Source organism: Tachypleus tridentatus, chromosome 13, assembly GCF_004210375.1.
Source record: "Tachypleus tridentatus isolate NWPU-2018 chromosome 13, ASM421037v1, whole genome shotgun sequence".
NCBI classification, from domain to species: domain Eukaryota; kingdom Metazoa; phylum Arthropoda; class Merostomata; order Xiphosura; family Limulidae; genus Tachypleus; species Tachypleus tridentatus.
Window position 1 is genome coordinate 169626681 of NC_134837.1, and position 20751 is coordinate 169647431.

Below are 20751 nucleotides of genomic sequence, written 5' to 3' on the forward strand. Positions count from 1 at the left end.
AACTATTTATCCATGAAATTTATGTATTTGTGTGAATTTATTAGGATATCAGTATTGTGTGCTACGTACTACAATTTCAAATAGGCTGAAACTGAATCAAAAGATAATTTAAATTTAGAAATTAATTAAATATCCAATTTATGATATTCACCAACAAGTTTGGTACACACAGTTTTCTGTTTTGATATAGATATATTTTAATATACAAATAATAGCACAATTTACAAATAATGATCTATATACAAAAGTTTTACAAACGTACAAGCATTATCAAGTCTTCTTTCCGGTGTGGATCTGCCTTCATGTCGTATCGATGGTTCACGGTAAGTGAGTTAAATTCAAGTCGATAAAGGTACAATTCATTTAATACAGAGCAAGCTAGTCCTTCGCTGATCACACGTGGAGTTTCTCACAGCTGAAGTTATAGTGTAATGTCTTCGTTAAACTACTTATAGCTAATGTTAATCCACTGAAATAAATGGTTTGTAATGTTTGAAATTTATAAATGTTTCTGGTCAAATATCTGAAGTCCCAGAATAATAAGCTTTAATTACAGTTATAGCTTCCGAATTTTATAGTATACCAGCTGTAGCAAACAACTATTATTTGAGTTTTATAGCTTTGTAATAGTATAATTAGTTTTGTTTGTTTGTTTTAATCAAGCTACACTATGAGTTATTTGTGTTCTGTTCACCATGGGTATCGAAACCTGGTTGCTAGCGTTGTAATTCCGCAGGCATACCGCTGTGCTACTGAGGAACATTGTTATTTGTACATTACAATTAAATCAAGAAAGATTTATTTTAATTCTTGAAAACATGCATTAATTTTTTTATTATTGCTTTATCAACGATAAATATCTAGATCTTTAGCAGTTTTTAGTCTTTTTTTTTAATAAGAGAACATACTGTTGCGTTCTTTGAGTTTTAAAATAAGCACATGATGGAATTTAGAAATTATTTGTAATTATTTCATTTTAGTGTAAAATATATATTTTTTCACGAGCATTGCAGTGAAGGCATAATGTTTGTTTGGTTTGTTTTTAATTTCGCGCAAAGCTACACGAGAGCTATCTGCACTAGCCTTCCCTAATTTAGCAGTGTAAAACTAGAGGGAAGGCAGCTAGTCATCACCACCCACTGCAAACTCTTGAGGTACTCTTTTACCAAAGAATAGTGGGATTCACCGTCACATTATAACTCCCCCACGGCTGAGAGGGCAAGCATGTTTGATACGACGGGGATTCGAACCTGCGACCCTTACATCACAAATCGAGTGCCTTAACCATCTGGCCGTGCCAGGCCATCATAATGTTGAATCTTGTGGTCTTGCAATATAAAATAGTTTTGTTCGACTCTAACATAACATATTTCATGTATTTATTTGTCATAAAAATATCTAAAATGTTTCAAAAACAAAATGTATGAAGGTTAATTACAAACGGAAGCTTGGGATGTTTTTCCATAAAGAGAAAAGAGCTTGTAAAATTATTGTTTCGAAAATCATTTCTACATTATTAGTATTATAACACTGAGAGAAGTGTCCATTATAGTATTTATTTAAACTTACCTAATGATAAAATTACAACCAAACCTGAAGCTTATATTACAAATTTATCTGACAAAATAAAACAGTTTATTTAAAGATATGACAAAAACTTAACGTTTAGTCCTTTTACTTAAAGCTTTGATTACAATATTTTAAACTGACAAAACAGGTTGTTTGCGAATTATCTTTTGATAGTAAATTATTTTATAGCAAAGTAATCATTGTTAGTTTTGTTTAACATCTTGGTAAATCCCAAGAAGACATTACCAGGTAAACATTTGTTAATAAAATCAAATCTTTTTGATGATCATTGGTGCACTAATGTTATTGTTGTCCTAATTGAAACCACTATTGATGACTATTTCTTTAACTTAAGATATTTTTATGGGACATCTTCGGTGTCCCCACTGTAAGTCTGGTTTAGTTACTCGTGGCGCACACAATACAGATAGCACACTGTGTAGTTTGGGGCTTAACGACAAACAATCAAACAAATGTTTACATGTAACCAGTGAAGGTAATAACTCCCCCTCTCTCTCACCCTGATGTTTTTGGTTTGTATTTCGCACAAAGCTACTCGAGGGCTATCTGCGCTAGCCGTTCCTAATTTACCAGTGTAAGATTAGAGGAAAATCAGCTAGTCATCACTACTCACCCCCAATAGTGGGATTGACCGCACATAATAACGTCCCACGGCTGAAAGGGCAAGCATGTTTGTTGTGACGGGGTTTCGAACCCAGGATTACGAGGCAAGTGCCTTAACAACCTGGCCATGCTGAGCTCTCTCCGATCGTCTTCAACAAACTTGTGTTGTTATTCATGGTTTCTAATGAGTTTTGTTAATCACTTAATGTATTCACGTATTTTAAAAATACTCTTCTGATGACTATTTTTATTTGTCAACGTGATTGACATTATTTATTGACAACTAAGATTATAAGTATTTTAAGACTGTTTCAATTTTTACATTTAATTAGGAAAATAATGATAATTAAATTAATTGCAAAGAAATATACAAAATATATTCTACTTTTGTCCCTGCTGTTAAAATTAGTGTATACAGTATATAATGTCTGTAGTTTTAACTATTTTTAGAGGGTAAAGGGCGTTCTCGTAGCTATACTCTGGTGCTGATGTTTTGTATTTTGCGTCCGTTACAACTAAAAAATTCTCACTCCACAATTTGGGCCTTTTGATTTGCTATAAGAGTGACGGTCAAATTCCACTATTCTGTTTACTAAAAGTAAACCAACAGTTGACGGTAGGTGGTTTTAAATAGTTGCCTTCTCTATAGTCTGTAAACTTATAAATTTAGAAACGACTAATAAATATAAAAATTCCTCGTGCAGTTTTGGGGAAAATCCAACAACTAAAGAACAGTTGTTATTGATGAGTTAACCTATTTTGCTGCGTTCTGTTTAGGATATCTGTTTCTTATTCGTACGAGGTAACTTTATTTTATTTTGTTTTAAAGCAGAAAGTAAAACAAAAGTAAGTCGACTTAAATACCTAATAATTTTATCTTCACGATAGTCTGGCTTAGGAAGACATATGATTATTGCATGATACATATACATATAAATGTAGACTTTCTGTGATATATCCTAGAAAGGTATAGTACCAGAAAAACTTAGATACTCTATAAAGACATTCAAGAATCAGTAATGAAGTTGTAAATAAGATTTCGAATACATAGCTATTACTTATCCTATATAAAAATATCGCTAGTTTCACTACTTAGTAGAACTGTAATAATTGCTTATAAAAATTCAAGAAAACTTTATAATCTCTTCGTGTTTAATTGTTTTCTGAGTTTATCTTTGTTATGTAATATCAAAAGGATTCTAATTTTAGGGAACAAAATCCAGTTTTGGAGCAATGTCCCCAGAAGAAATCTATTCCTGATTAAGATAAAATTTAATTCCGGGTGTAAAAAAAGAATTAAATCGTACGTTTGGTTAAACCGATTTATAACATTACTTTGATCGAAACGAATTTTTTTTAGAATTTCGCCATTATATCGTGATAGCTTATTTACAGTCATGTGTAAAAATTAGAACACCCTATGAGAGCCTGTGTATTTTTGTAACATTTTTGGATATATAGATATTTAATTTTAACAATACTGAGAGATTATAGGAATATAACTAAACAATTAAACCTGAAGAAAATACTTTTCAAGATCTTCTGTAAATTTAATTCTACAAAAATGCATATTCTACCTGAGGGAAAGGTTAGGACATCCCCACATTTATTCCCACTTAAAATGGCTCAACACACATACAGGTGTATCACAACAGGTGCACATGATTAGAAGATCGTTACTCAGCATTGTGAATGAGGCTTGCCCTATTTAAACCTCAGACATTTAGTTTGGTGTACTCTTGACTGTTGAAGTGAGAGTGAGCACCATGGTGAGAGCAAAAGAGCTGTCTGAGACCTTCAGAAAGAAACTTGTAGCAGCTTATGAGTCTGGTAAGGGATTTAAAAAGATCCCAAAAGATTTTGAAATCAGCCATTCCACTGTCCGGAAAATAGTCAACAAGTGGAGGGCTTTCAAAACAACTGCCAACATGCCCAGGTCTGGTCGTCCAAGCAAGTACACCCCGAGAGCAGACCAAAAGATGCTAAAAGCGGTCTCCAAACACCCTAACATGTGATCACGGAACCTACAGCAGGCCCTGGCTACTGTTGATGTGAAAGTGCATGCCTCTACAATCAGAAAGAGACTGCACAAGCTTAACTTGCATAAGAGGTGTGCAAGGAAGAAACTTTTTCTCTATAAGAGAAACATCAAGGCCGGACTCAAGTTTGCCAGAGAGAATGTAGACAAAGACCAGGACTTCTGGAATAATGTTCTTTGGATAAATGAGTTCAAAATTGAATTATTTGGACACCAGAACAGAGGACATGTTAGGCGTAAATCAAATACAGCATTCCAGGTAAAGAACCTCATACCAACTGTGAAGCGTGGAGGTGGAAGTGTCATGGTTTGGGGCTGCTTTGCTGCAGCAGGACCTGGTCAACTCACAATCATAGAATCCACCATGAATTCTACTGCGTATCAGAGGGTGCTTGAGGATCATGTGAGACCAGCTGTAAGAAAATTAAAGCTGAAGCGGAACTGGACCCTGCAACACGACAATGACCCAAAACATACCAGTAAATCCACCAAGTAGTAGCTGAAAACTAAGAAATGGAGAGTTCTGGAATGGCCGAGTCAAAGCCCAGATCTTTAACCCATTGAGATGCTGTGGGGTGACTTGAAACGGGCTGTACATGCAAGAAACATCTCACAGCTGAAATAATTCTGCATTGAGGAGTGGGGCAAACTTTCTTCAGACCGATGTCAGAGACTGGTAGATGTCTATAAGAAGCATATCACTGCAGTTATTTCAGCCAAAGGGGGTAACACTAGCCATTAGGGGGTAGGGCGTCATAACTTTTTCCTCAGTTAGAATATTCATTTGTGTAGAATTACACTTACAGAAGATCTTGGTCTTTTCTTCAGTATTAATTGTGTAGTTATATTCCTATAATCTCTCAGTATTGTTGAAATTGAGATTAAATATCTATATATTCAAACATGTTACAAAAATACTCAGGCTTTCATAGGGTGTCCTAACTTTTTCACATGACTGTACGTAATGAATTATTTTATTTTCACATATCACTTTCACAACATATTGAAATGAATGTCAAAATCGTGTGACCTTGATAAGGTAAGTCTCTAATGTCTTTTGATAGAGTTTTTTTAATTTTAAACTCTTCCAGTCCTTCTCGTTACCTCAGTAACTCTAGTCACTGTAGCATAATATTCTGTTGTTGTAAGTTGCTAACTACGGGAAAATATTCTCATTGGTCAGTCGGTCAAGATCTTTAGTAAATGCGGTCGATTGCTTTCAAACTTCTGAAAAGCGTAGTTATATAATAGATTTTCATTTGAGGTTTTTGGATTGACAAATAAACCATGATGAAGAGCAAAACCTAACGATTGTTTTGAAAAAAAACAGAAACATTAGAGTTTGTACAGAATTTTCAAGTGGAAAACACCAATTTGGTTAGATTTTTGCCTCTTTTATTTCTTCGGAAATGGCATGTTTCACTTCTCATATGTAAGCTTATGTTACCATTTTTACAAATACTTACAATGTCTCAGTTTTCATGCCAGTATTCTAGTGCTCGCTTAAGACTACACCGTAAAATATCGGTAATTATTTAGACTTAAAATGTTAGGCGGTAGTTTATATATCATGGAAAATCTAATTTTATCGGTTCCGTTCAGCAGGAGTGATTTCAACGGCTATATTTCGAAACGTAAAACATATGATATCGAAAGTGTGTGTTTTACTTCTTTATTACTATGTTGATGACTATAACTGTGATACACACACGCATGCATTGTGTCTTAGTACAATAATAACTCAGATCATGTCGGATACATTTATGATATTAGTGTTCATAGATCAAACCTTAGATTTATGGATAACAGCCCTCTGATTCGGCTTTGATATTCACATTTAATCGATAATAAAGATACGTTTCAGTTTTGATCGGACCTGTATGGCCAGGGGGATTAAGGCGTTCGACTCGTCATCTGAGGGTGGCGGGTTCGAATCCCCGTCGCACCAAACATGTTCGCCCTTTCAACCGTGAGACCGTTATTATGTGACGGTCAATCCCACTATTCGTTAATAAAAGAGTAGCCCAAGTGTTGGCTGTGGGTGATGATGACTAGCTGCTTTCCCTCTAGTCTTACACAGCAAAATCAGGGACGGCTAGCGCGGATAGCCTTCGTGTAGCTTTGCGCGAAATTCAAAAACAAAAGTTTTAATTTTTTTCTTGCTGATTTATCTAAGAGTTAAGAATTTGTGCCGTCACTTAATCTATATGGTATTTGATACAGATATACTGAGAAAAGGCTACATGATACTTGATACAGATATATTGAAAAGATGTTATATGCTATTTGATATATATATATATATATATATATATATATATATATAAGACGTCATATGTTGTTTGATATAGATATCGTAAAATTAGGTCATATGGTGTTCTTGAAACAGTTAATCTTATTCTTTATTTTTACAAGCATGTCTCTGCTTTGCAGTAGGTCTTATAAAACATATGTGGTTTTTGTTTTATAAAGTAAGTTAATGTTTGAGACAGTTGTTTTACGTGAAATCAAACAAACAAGAAATAAACAACAAACTTTAACAAAAAGTTTAAAAGCAATCAGGCTTACACTGGATCTTTCAAGTTTAAATGAAAATAGCTAATAGGTTTTTAAGCTATAATGTTTTTAGATACGGAACTACTGAGTTTTTTTTAATCATAATTAATTTCTAAATCGAATCTAGTTTTATTCTTGACATAACAAAAAATATATTTTTCAGCCACCTGAATTTTTGTTAAGCACAACTAGGAAACAAAACAATGGCAAATATAGAAATCTTCAGCCTAAATTGCATTATTATTTACTAAAGTTTCGTACATCAGTGCTATTAAAAAATTCTAGAATCTCTAAAATAATTCGTATCCAGAAAACCTTAACTGATACATTGTTTTCTTTTAAGAACGAGAGAAAGATATTGAGATGTGAAAAAATTCGGGCTCCCTGCTGGTATAGCAGTTAAGTCCACGGATTTACAATCCTCAAATGAAGGGGTCGATTATCCTCTCGATACTCAGTGGATAGCCCGATGTGGCTTTGTTATAAAAAACACAAAGCAAAGTTCGAAATGTTAGCGGAATAACATATTTAAGCTAAACTGATTAACATTACAAAAATATCAAAAGGATTTTTTTTTGTAAAATAAATGAATGTGATACTTGTGGGAAAATGTGTTTTTGATTCCTTTTACACTGACTCTAAACTATGATTATTAAATTAATGTTTTGTAATGTTGCGATATTTTTTGGAGTTTTAAAAATATTTTTGCAAAAAATGGTGAAATTCGAATATCAATGCAATGATGGAGTAACAAAACTTAAGAAAATTTAAATAAAAGAAAAAACGTATAGATTTAAGTTCTAAATTTTAAAGGAATTAAAATTATTGTCTCTTACAGTTGTAAGATATAAAATTATTTAGGAAAAGTAGATTACAACATTAGATGTTTCAAGGAACGAGAAAACAATAATAATACAATGACTGCTGTATAATTTTAAGAAAATGAACTCGTTGCAACCTGATTAGAACGTCTTTTCTCGCGGGTATGTGAAATAAGGGCATATCGTGTTCAAAATATAATATTAATAATAATGGAAAAAAGTGAAAATTTATCATCGAATTAATAATTTAAAGATATTTAAACTTTGTGAGTATTTGTAAATACAGTTTCTGATTTAGTAGTTGGTCTTAATAAATTGTCTAAAAAGGCTTATAAACCTTATACTAATGCATTAGTTAATCCATTCAAGTATACTAGTAAAAGTGACAAACTAAATACTTGCTACATTTGGTTGTTTGCCAGTTTAGCAAATGTTCTTTTTACATCTATACTTTTACTATTCTTTATCGTGGATATATATTTTATTAAACACAAGTTTTAAACATATTTTTAATCTCCACATCACCCCTAGTGGCCCAGGGGTAAGTCTGCTTGCTTAACACACAAAAATTGGGTTTCAACTTCCTTTTTGCTCAAAGTGCAAATAACCCATTGTGTAGCTCTGTCTTTAACAACAACTGAACCAAATCAAGCGCATTTTTTACTTTATATAAAACTGACTGGACTATACTTGGGAGACACATGAATTTCAAACAATAATTAGTATTAACAGTTATTGAGATACAGCCATCAAATTCCGATGACGTGTAAAGTAGTTGAATTTCGGTGCAGTATCTGTTAGGGCGGATGGTTCTCTCCTGATCATAAAGTGGCACTAGGACTAGTTAGATTAAATACTTACAAATTGGCAAGAATAAGTATAGTTAAGTTACAATGATCGCATACTAATTTACAGGATGCTTTTTCACGCGAATTTATAAACATTAAGTTAGATCATAATTTCTAATTCGTCTAATTTTTATTCTTATCTTACAGAATTCCTTCTAAATAGTGGTACAGAAAGGCCGAGTTTAACGGAGGCTTACCGGGCATCCTCGGCTGACTCATTTCACGTCCAGCACTTCAAAGACCCCGGGAACTGTTCGCAATCTCCTGTTAGTTCTGTCCCTTCATATAGCACAAATAAGCCCATGCATCCGAAGTTAGTGAATGTCAATTGTACTTTAGAAATGAAACCACTGTGGGAAGAATTCAATCAGATGGAAACGGAGATGATTGTGACTAAAGCTGGGAGGTGAGTTGACATTTTTCTTTCACAACTATTTACGTGATAACTTAATTAACTGAATTCATTATGCATTTGGAAATCTCATAACATCATTAGAAAGTGCCACGAAAATATTTTTTTGAAGCGAGACGAATATTCTATACTGATTTATTTTTAACGAGACATTCTCTTATGCCAGTGTGAACAAAATTCTTATTTATCCTTGCCCTTCCGTTTTTTATTAAGTATGTAGATTGGATAACGTGTGCACTTACTTACTCTTGTAGCCTAGGACTTTATCAGCAAGCTAGTTTGAAGTTTCTGTCGGCTAGAAATAAGGTCTAGTTTATTAATATACTGCTGAATAAAAGAAGTATTTGATGAGGATATTTATAATATTTCCGTATATTACGCACTGGTCGGTACAATTTATATATTTACAAGAATATCGACATTTTCGGCTTAATTGTGCAATAGACATATATTAGAAGAATACTTTTATGTGATCTGTGTTCTTTTAATACTGTATTTGGGACTTCTATTAATAATTTCACGTTGTAGATGAAAAATTGTCCAAATTTTTCTCACTGTGTTTAGCATGCTGAGATATAAGCTAGTGATAAGGTTAGTAAATACATTTATTTCAGTACTAACCATAAAAATACTTTCATTTTTTCAATATAATCTCAAAACATGTATCGGCAACTTTTTAAATCAATTTAAAGAAAACAATGCTTAAATATAATTATTTATTTATTGAGATTGTTTGTGCAAAGCAACACGAGGGCTATTTGTACTAGCTGTCTATCCTCTGGTCTTACACTGCTAAATTAGGGACGGTTCTTGGACTACTCTTTTACCAACGAATAGTGGGATTGATCGTACATAATAACGCTCCCACGGCTGAAAGGACGAGCATGTTTGATACGACAGGGATTCGAATCTGAGACTCACAAATTACGAGTCAGGCGCCCCTAACAACTTGGCCATACCGGGCCGCTATTGAGAGAGAAAAGTCCGCAACGTTCGGACTACTTGGAATAACTGTGGCTTGGTCGTTCATTTTCCTAAATGTCTTTTTTTATAATAACATCGATAATCATGTATCGCCCACTGTATATAGACCACATTATATTGCTTAATATTATTAGTGCAGTTTTATTTTCTTTGTATTAAAGTGACTTTTAAACAGAAATATTAGTTTAGAAAACATATTTCATGTTTACTGGATCATTGCAGTAATCGTGCAGCTGCGAAAATAGAGGAAGGTCAAAATTAGGTCAAAGTTGGACTTACGATGTGTACTAGGTTATTTTTAGACTTACTTGTATCAATTTGGCTCATTATGAAAAAATAGCCTACTTGTACGTTTATCTCTTATAACAGAAACGTCATATAGGAAACTTGATGAAGTATTACAAAATGTGTTGAATAAATGGAAATGCTTTTAGGAAAATAATATATGAATGTTGAATAAAGCTCTTGATAAAAAGTTTAAAGTACTTTTTCCAATAGGGTATTTTTGTTACAATTGCTTTAATAAAATAGGATTACATTAGAGATAAATTGCTTATCCTTTCTTTACCAAATAATGATTTTCTTCGAGTAACAAGTAAAATCATTGAAGATATTAGCGACCATTTTTTTTATTCAAGCAACTGACAGGAAAAATTTAAACAGGACTGTACCTAACTGTCCCTGTAATAAAGTTAAGGAAATATATTAACAAATAAGATGGAGATTTAAAACTGGAATTAGGATATAAGGAACGTCTTGAACATATGTATTCGATTTTTAAGAAGGTGAAATTGTACGAGTGGGAATGCATCTATATTCGGGTACTTTATCTTAAGATGGTCCTTCAGTCTAATATTTGTTGAAATCAAAGCATTCAAAACAGTTGCTTTGGATTTCTAGGAGGTAGCTAACCGTTTTCGCCTATTCCTCCACCACCAGAAATGATTTTTAAGGTATTTTTTGTAGCAAAGCCACATCGGACTATCTGTTGAGTCCACCAAAGGGAATCGAGCCCCTGATTTTAGCGTTGTAAATGAGTAGAATTACTGCTGTACCAGTGGGGAGCTTTAAGTTTTAAAAGTTATTCTCACCTTTTTAGACCTTTCAACATCTGCTGCGCACTTTCCACGTTTATTTTTTTATATTAAAAAAATATTGCGCATGATAACTCTAAGCGGGTCTCATTGACCGGGTTCATAAAAATCCAAAATCCAATGGAGACAAATAATTTAGATTTAGGTGTAAGTCAGAATCGCATTAAACAATGTATATATAAATCGATATATATATATATACTTCTGTGTGTGTATGTTTCCACAAAAGGAAGCAAATAAATTATATCCCTTAACCATCACAGGTTTGTTTCTATAACATTATGCAGTCAAACTGACAATCATCAAATTATTGTTTTACCAACTTAAACATTATATTAGACAAAATTTACATTCAATGTCGATATTATTTTAATAATTTATTTTTCATATTTTTATTCACATTTTTAATAGTTTACATTTTACATATTTTAACTTTTAAACAGGCTCGGCATGACCAGGTGGGTTAAGGCGTTCGACTTATAATCTGAGGGTCGCGGGTTTGAATCCCCGTCGCACCAAACATGCTCGCCCTTTCAGCGGTTGGAAGCGTTATAAAGTGACGGCCAATCCCACTATTTGCCAATAAAAGAGTGGTGGTGATGACTAGCTGCCTTCTCTCTAGTCTTACACTGCTAAATTAGGGACGGCTAGCGCAGATAGCCCTCGTGTAGCTTTACGCAAAATTTAAAAAGAAACGATCTTGATTTAGAATAGCTTTGATATTTCATTGCTCGCCCTTTCAGCGGTTGGGACGTTATAATGTAACGGTCAATCCCACTATTCGTTGGTAAAAGAGTAGCCCAAGAGTTGGCGTTGGATGGTGATGACTAGCTGCTTTTCCTATAGTCTTACACTACTAAAGTAGGGACAAATAGCGCAAATAGCCCTCATATAGCTTTGAGCGAAATTTAAAAAAACATATTTTAGTGTTTAAACGACACATAAACATTTATTTAAATACTTGGTCTTTTAACTACTTATTTTCTATTGATGCTCACCGGTATTTACAGATGTTTATCATTTTATTCTGTGTTATACTCATTTGTTTTTGTTTTTTAAAAATCACTGTTATTCTCTTCTCTGCCTTCTTTTTATTTCTTATAAATATATACTTCTTGGCTTAGTGGTGAGAATGAGGGCTTATAAAGCCACAATTCAGAGTTTAAATCCTCTTTGTGGTTACAGTACAGTTAGCCTACTGTGTAGTTTTGCGCTTAAAATAAACGAATATTATTTTATAAATAGATAGATTTTTGCAAAACAAATAACAAGCCAAACACTTAACATTCATTGAAATATCCATCTAATTTCACTAAAACGTGAAACTATATTTACAAAATAACTTCCCGTTTGGTTCTCACTTTGTTCTCTACGATATCTGGAAATCCATTATGTGTTAGGAATGGCTTTAGTTAGCTTTCTTACCTTCTTTAGTTCCAACTGGACTCTCTGGAGGTTGTTTAAAATTGGCATAATTTATCCACAGTTTCTGCATGGGCACTATAATTGTGTAATAGACTGTAACGCAATCATCTGCTTAAATTCACAGGATGGCTCTAAGCATGGCGATCAGTAGTTTCTGGCAGTTGATGTCTATGATTTCTAAACGAAATGATTATCCATTTTCTTTATTATTGTGAGGACTAATTTGGAGTTGGCTTTAATCGGATAGTGGGTGTATATTAGTCTACCATTTTATGCAGGTAGATCCTGGGGGATAGGGGATACATCCTCCCCTTCATTTTAGTGGGGGGTATGGTGCATACAATCATCCCACCCCTACAGTTTGGTCTGTTGAATTGTTTTATTGAATCACAGGCTTACAAATTGTGTGTTTGTTCTTGTGATTCTCGTGTTCTTACCAATCGAATTACATAATTAGGCCTAGATGCAGGCTTTTTTAGTAGCCGAAATGTACATCTTTAATATAGGCGTGCTTCTAAGCTTTTCAATCTAAGTGATAGTTCGTAAGTATCAATCAGTAGGCCTAAGTATACATGCAAGGCTTGCAAGCACTATAACAGAATCTACCTACGTCTTGTACATAGTGTAAGATTAAGCAAAATTTTCACCACAACAGATTGAACAGAGCATGAAATTCGAAAATATTACTCCCAAGTGTAAACTCCTGTGATCTAAATCTGGCAGACCATTTGTAGCTTGTAGCTGCATCAATGTTATGTGTATATTGTGCGGTTTTCCTACGTCATTTGTTCTTATGCATGTCTAACCGGTTTTATTGTCGAACGCCTTACTCTCCTTAGCTGTTGAAGCCGCTAAACATAGTGTACGTTTAGTGTACAGTTAACGACAGGTTCGGGCCGCTCGGATCCAGACGCGGCCTACATCAGCCCCTCCGCTCCCTTTAGTCTGAGCCTCGATTTTACAACAGGGCTCATTAGACCTGTGTTTGTGGCCCTCATTAATCCATGAAATTTCAGATTATCACCGCTCTCTAATAAAGTGCTGGTGCTTTATGGTAAAAGAACAATATATTCTATTGTCATAGATAGTAAAAATATTGTATTTTCTTATATAATTAGAACAGAAAAGGAGCGATTTTAACGGCCTAAAGTCTCTACTCGAATTGTATTGCTAGTTTTTGTTTAGGTGTTTCTATTTAACAGACGTGCTTATAGATATTATATCACAACGTGTTTGCCTTTTGATGAGCTTTAACAGGAAAATAATATAGTTGTGATGGTTTAAGTATTTTTCGAGAAACTTGCAATTACTTGTGTTGTAACTAGAACACATTATTGTTCCAGCGATGCCCAGACGGTCAGTCGGCTCGGTTGTCACTGTGAGGTTCGCGCGTTCGACTTAAATACATTGTACAGTTCAGTCCTACTTCCATTTTGTTCTATCTTCGTTCGTTGTACGTTAATAGTTTTTCAATAAAGACTGTATTTTAGCCTGTTGAGTCATCTGGGAAACATATTCCAATTATGACTGGCAAGCGTCTGAAACTTTCCGATATTAGACACTTTTGCAAGCCAGTTACTTGTACTACAAGTGACAATGCAGACGCAGATAATCCAACAACCTCAAGCAAAGGAATAGAAACTTGACATACAGAGGAAATACCATGTTCATCAGAGGACGAGTCTGAAAATGCTTGTGCAACTATTGCACATCATGAACCACTAGATAGTTGTGAAACAAGTTTGTGTAGTAATGAAAAATCTAACACTCCACAGATACAGATACATCCAAACGCACAACTAATACCACGACAGAAAGCAAAATCTCAAAATATAAACTTCCAGGTCAAGTGGTTTGATGAGTTCCCATGGCTGCACTTCGACAATCAGACTCAAAAAGTCATATGCTTTCATTGTGCCAAGGCGGAAAATAGAGGCCTTTTTACAGGGAAATTGGAGAGGCCAGTAGAGTATACCTTCATATTCACCAGTTTTTGCAACTGGAAAAAGGCAAACAGAAATTCAACGAACACCAATCCTCCTCTCAGCACAGATTCGCTATATCTCCAGAAGGCTCACTTGATGTAACTCCAGTGACTGTCCAGCTACATGATGAAAAAAAGAAGCAGCAGAAAGAATACAAAAGAAGACTAGCCAACATATTCAGAAGTTTACGTTTCTTACTGCTTCAAGGTTTAGCATTACGTGGACATACTGAAACGGAGGGGAACTTCTTGCAGTTAACGAAGCTCCTGGAAGAGGAAGATCCTGAGTTGACGGCCAACTTGTCAAAGAAAACCACATTCACATCACCCTAGGCTCAGAAAGAAATAATGAAGAGGTTCAGCCATCAAATACTGAGGAACATAGCACATGAAGTGCAACAAAGTAAAATCTTTGCATTAATGGTTGATGACACTCAAGATGATACAGGTGCCAAACAGGAAGCAATATGTGTACGATACGTGGATGAGAACATTGACGTCCATGAAACATTTCTTGGTTTGTAAAGTGTTTCCAATACAACTGGTGAAACAATATCCTCGTCTATACTTGATGTACTGACTAGACTCAATTTACCACTGTCAGGATTAAGAGCACAAACTTATGATAAAGCCGCTAACATGAGTGGTGCGTACATTGGATGCCAGGCAAAAATAAAAGAGAAGCAACCGTCAACTTAGTTTTTTCACTGCGGAGCACACAAGGCTAATTTAATAATGTAACATGCAGTTGAAGCTTGTGAATGTGTTCGAGATTCAATCCAGTGGGTACATGAACTTGGTGTCTTGCTTCAGAGGTCAGGCAAATACAAGACAATATTTGAAAATATTGCATCGTCAGACAGCCACAATGGTCCAGTTAAATACATCAGCTCACTGTGTCCAACATGCTGGTTGTGCCGTCTATCTGCAGTTACATGTGCTAATGATCACTACAGTGACATTGTTGATTCTTTGTCCGAATTAGCAAATGAAAAATCAGATGTAACAGTGAAAGCATCCATTAGCTGCATTAGAGGAACTAAACCGTGCATTCCAAGCAAAATCAGCGACAGTATCTGGCATGACTGAAGCATCTGCAATGACAGTTTAGCAATTGCGGGTATTGCAAACAGAGAAAAATTACAACAAGATATTTGATGAAGCTGAGAAAAAGATAACTTCCCTAGATCTAGTGCCCATTGAACTACCACGCATTCGCAGATCCACCAGAAGAATCACAGGTGATGGCTCAGCACACCGTTCTGCAACAGCTAGAGATTACTACAGAAGCTAATATTTTGAATCTGTGGACACAGTCATAGAACATCTGACCACTAGATTCAATGCAGACAACAATGACTTGAGGCAATATCTGGCACTTGAGAACATGATCACATCTGGGAAGAATGAGAACTCGGTTATAAACTTCTATCCAGAAATCTCTGAACAATGGCTCGAGTTTCAGTTGTCCATGTTCAAAGGAACAACAAAAGTAGTATCTCTGAAAGATGCGAAGGATGCTTACTGTAAAATGCATGAAACAAGCCAGCAGATGTTTAGTGAAGTGTTTCTTCTCATGAAAATTTTGCTTCTATGTCCAGTATCCAGCTGCGAATGTGAACGCAGCTTTTCTGCATTAAGACGGTTGAAGACGTGGTTAAGGTTAAATATGTTTCAGTGCCGCCTCAACCATGTGGCAGCTTGTCACAATCACAAAGATGAGGTCGACAAGATAAATATAGAAGAGCTTATGAAAGAATTCATAAACAGATCATCACAAAGGAGGTCTACGTTTGGGAGCATGTAGACTAGAGGACTAAATGAATTTTACTTCAATGAAAATTATGAATAATTATGTGCTACATTGTATTGATGTGTAATTTTCAAGAGTTCGCAAAGATATTTTAATTATTTTTACCAAAGAACATGAAGAGTTTTTCAGTAGATATAAACTTATTAAGGGTAATTACTAATTTTATTAATATTTGAAAACGTAATTCATTCAATGAAAGTTATTAGTAACCTTGTAAAGTATAATAACCATCTTTTATACTGTGCAGTGTGCAGGAATAAATTCATGTGGCAGTTAATTTGTGACATATTTGTCTTTATTCTATTAACATTTTGAAAACTGTTCACAACACCTTACTTGTACAAACCTACATGGAAACCTTGAAGTATCGTGGCAACGAGATTACTCTGTGACTGCATGTTTACAGCTTTCAGGTTGACGTAATCAGAGATTACCAATTTGCAAATTGAACAGTCCACATAAGTGGTTGCAAAAATCGTCACCCCATCGGGTGTAAAAAATCTACACCCCTGATTTTATGTCTTGTACTTAGAGTCTGACCAGTCTTTCCAGTTATCCTGGATATGCATTGAGATTAATGGTTTCTTCTCAGTTACATTTAGGCAAATGGGAAATACGTTTCAATTTTCTTTTGGCATGGCAAACCCAGAGATGTGGCTCTATCTAATTTTTGTGATTGAAAAATGTTTACTACATTTCTTAGTAGAAAACTGAAAAAACAACAACTCGATCACTCGATTTAAGTCTATGAGAGTGGATGTTGCTGCTGCAGTTGTAATTTGCTGCTCAGTTGATCTTAGAAGTTGAGCTTCAATTTTTAGAATGGTTACTTTATCAAGGATGTCTTCTCCTGATAGTAATAAGCTGAGTAATTCGTCCTCAGAGAATATGGTAACTAGCAGAGATTTACTTAGAAAAGTTGTTTTTGTTGGGTTCATACTCACTGATTATTCTGCTAGTTTTGATTGTATGGCCATAAATTAAGCAGCTGGATGGTAAGATACCAGTGCAATAATGTACTCAAAAAGCTAGCTATAATCTATAAAGAAAAGCTACGTCAGTGTTGTTAAATACAAGCAAATAGAAGTAATTGTAAAATTATAAAAGATAGAGTATCATTTTCTCTTAGTATTACCGAGTCGAGTGTTGTCAACGTTATTATACCAAAAGCAAGACATTCCCTCTTATCTTCTTTCAATAACCAGTCTAGTGTAGGAAGATAAAAGTTTTCCATTGCATGTTTCAATAGTGTAATCATAAAAAACTTCTAAACTTTGTATACAGCAACATCACCGGTATGTTTTCATGGATATATATTTCATTATCTAACTGTTTGAAGTGTACAGTGGTTAAATGGGAAGTATGACCAGAAGCTTTATCTTGGTGGGCGTATAATCTGTCTGCCTCATTTCCATTTTAAACAAATATTCCTGTGGGTAGAAGGGTCAGAACATTAGTTTTTGTATTGCTTCTTCAGATGCTCTATCCACTAATTATCCTGAATTATTTTGAAAAATTGTGTAACATGCCATGTACCACCTTTGGAACCTTTTCATCCATTATCCAGTAGAAATTGTCACAAGACTTATGACAGTTATAAAAGTACACATATGTTTCGTCACTTACCATAAAATACTGCCAATTTACTGACTAGGAATCATTTATACAACTTTAATAATTGATTTGTGTTTCTTGGATGTGACGTAATTTGTGTTGCTTTATCAGGTAGACGATGACACTTCTTTATTACGGTTTGTACTGTTACATGGAGTATGTAAAACCTATTGCTAGTGATAAGTTTACTTAGATTCTTACACATACAAGATGCCACCTTTGCTTATCGCGGCTGAATGCATCTTGTTTTATTCCTCATTCTAGAAGGTCTTGATATCCAAAGTTGATTCACTTTTATTTATTTTTCGATGTGATTAAGTACAAGAGATACACCCACAATGATCAAAATGACATGTTGTTCTATAGCTGTAGCTCTCATATGACTTTTTGAGTTGCATATTTGAAATCGTTTTAATGTAACGTTATCTTGCTGAATATAGGTACGACTGATTATACTCTAATAGGTTTTATACTGGCGTGTCATTTTCTGATTGGTTGAGTAACAACAACTGTCATTATAAACTTGGCAAGACGTTACACTGGCACTTTCATTTTCACACGATAAAGGAGTACAGCATTTTAGCATTTGCATTTTAAACTCTTTATCCTTATAATTTCCATAGTTAATTTTCAATAGTGTGTGCTAAAAAGACAATTATTAAAGATAGATACTATCGACAGAAATGTCGTTCAGTTAAAAAAGGTATAAACTATGTTCTGTATTGCAATTTGAAACAGCCTGAAACTGAGTAAAATATTGATATAGATTTAGAAGTTATTAAATGTAGAGATATATCAAATGTATAATGTTTGCCAACAAAATTAAAACACACACTTTTCTTTTTTAGATGAGATATATTTTAATATACAAACAATAATATAATTTATAATGACGGTCATTACAAATATTGATTTATATACAAAAGTTTAAGACACTTACAAACAATATCGAATTTCCTTTCTGGTCTGGAACTTCCTTGATGTCTTATCTATGATTCATGATAAGCGAATTAATTCTGAGTTGATGTAGACACAATTTATTTAACTGGAAGCTAGCTAGCTCTTCACATATGAGATTTTTACAGTTGAAATTGTCTAATGTTTTAGTAGAAATACTAACGTTCGATGGTAATCCATTGAAGTTTAATGATTTTTAATGTTCGAAACATATCAATATTCCTGGTCAAATATCTGTAGTTTTCCGGTTAATAAGCGTTTATCACAGTTATAGCTTCCGAGGTTTATAATACACCCACTGCAGCAAACCAGCAATATTAACCTGTTTCTTCGCGTTGTGCTTGTTACCTTTTATAAGCTTTAGGGAAGAGTTTTCTTGGAATTACAGCTAAAACAACAATAATGATATTTACACATGTATACACATTGTTGATTTTTACGCTCGAGAATGTTCTACAAATTTAGTGAATAGGCGGGAATTTTGCAATTCACATTTAACAGTATAAGTTACATCCATTTATAAATATATACTTAACTGAAATAAACATCCATACTAAAACAAATTTATAGTAATCAAGCCATTATAAATGTAATGTAGATCTGCGGCTAAAACTCCATTCCGAAATCATGAAACAGTGCCCCGCTGGGACAGCGACAAATCTACAGATTCACAACGCTAAATTCAGGGGTTCGATGGACACAAAAGATAGCTCGATGTTTGTTTTGAATTAAGCACAAAGCTACACAATGGGCTGTCTGTACTCTGCCCACCACGGGTATCGAAACCAGGTTTTTAGGGTGTAAGTCCGCAGACATGCCACTGTGGGGCCTAGCCCGATGTGGCTTTGCTGTAAGAAAAACACACATGAAATATATGTAACAATTAACTTAAACTTAAAATCTGAGAAATTTTATGTGAAATTCCTGAAAATGATTACATATATATATGATGATATGACGCAATTGTTGATATTTCTAGTCTACTTGAGTTTACATATTTTATAAAACAATTAATTTTTGCTTCAAACTATGAAACAAATTTGTGGGTCGAAAACCTATTTCGAAGGTTCTACGTGACTTAAATAAAAAAATTGCTGTTCACTAACTTAACTTGGCTAACACTGAAGTAGCTGCTCACGTGGTTGATAATATAAACAGAGTGTCTGTTGTTTCCTGTGAATGTTTGTTTTGGTATTTCGCGCAAAGCTACACAAGGGATATCTGCGGTAGCTGTCTCTAATTTAGCAGTGTAAGACTAGAGGGAAGGCAGCTAGTCATCACCACTCACCACCAACGCTTGGGTTACTCTTTTACCAACAAATAATGAAATTGACCGTCACATTATAATGCCCCCACGGCTGAAAGGGCGAGCATGTTTGGTGTGACGGAGATTCGAACCCGCGACCCTCAGATTACGAGTCCAATGCCTTAACCACCTGGCTATGCCGGGCCTGTTTCCTATGTGAAAGGCAACTTCGGCACTAGATAATACAGATATATTTTGGCCAACATATTATGACACTAGCTGGAGTACTCGCCTCTGGACGGAAGTTGTGCAAATTCGTGATGAATGAAAGGTATTTTGGAGTATTAAAAGTTGTCTCCCTTATGTGTCAATGTAAAAAAAAAACAAAAAACACACCTATAAGAACAATAAAATATAAAATGTGAAACCGAAAATGTGCCTGTGTCTCCTCATGCACCATACAAACTTCATTGCAAATTTGGTGAAGATTCATCAAGAGAGAGCAAAGTAAAATGAAAAAACTGAAAATCTGTATATCATTAAACTAGTTTTGATGAAGATCCATTTACATCCGGCAAAGCAGTTACATGGACATACAACAGACGGTATTATTATGTTTATATAGATTCTTCTTTATTAAAGAGTAAATGAGACCAAATAGTTGGATCTGACCTTCATTTTCATAACGCATCCGCAGCCTCAAAGTCAGAGGTGCAATTGGTCTTCGTTTTTTTGCGACACGTACCTTGGATATTCAGATAAACCG

At 34.5% G+C, this 20751-nt stretch overlaps 1 protein-coding gene across 1 annotated transcript in view; it reads left to right on the forward strand.

Annotated features, from left to right (window-relative positions):
- The window catches only part of LOC143238315 (T-box transcription factor TBX10-like), a 46575-nt gene that overhangs the window by 2287 nt on the left and 23537 nt on the right, over positions 1–20751 (forward strand). The window contains exon 2 of the mRNA XM_076478417.1: positions 8604–8862. Within this exon, the coding sequence (XP_076334532.1) occupies positions 8604–8862 (259 nt within the window). The remainder of the gene's footprint in view (positions 1–8603; positions 8863–20751) is intronic.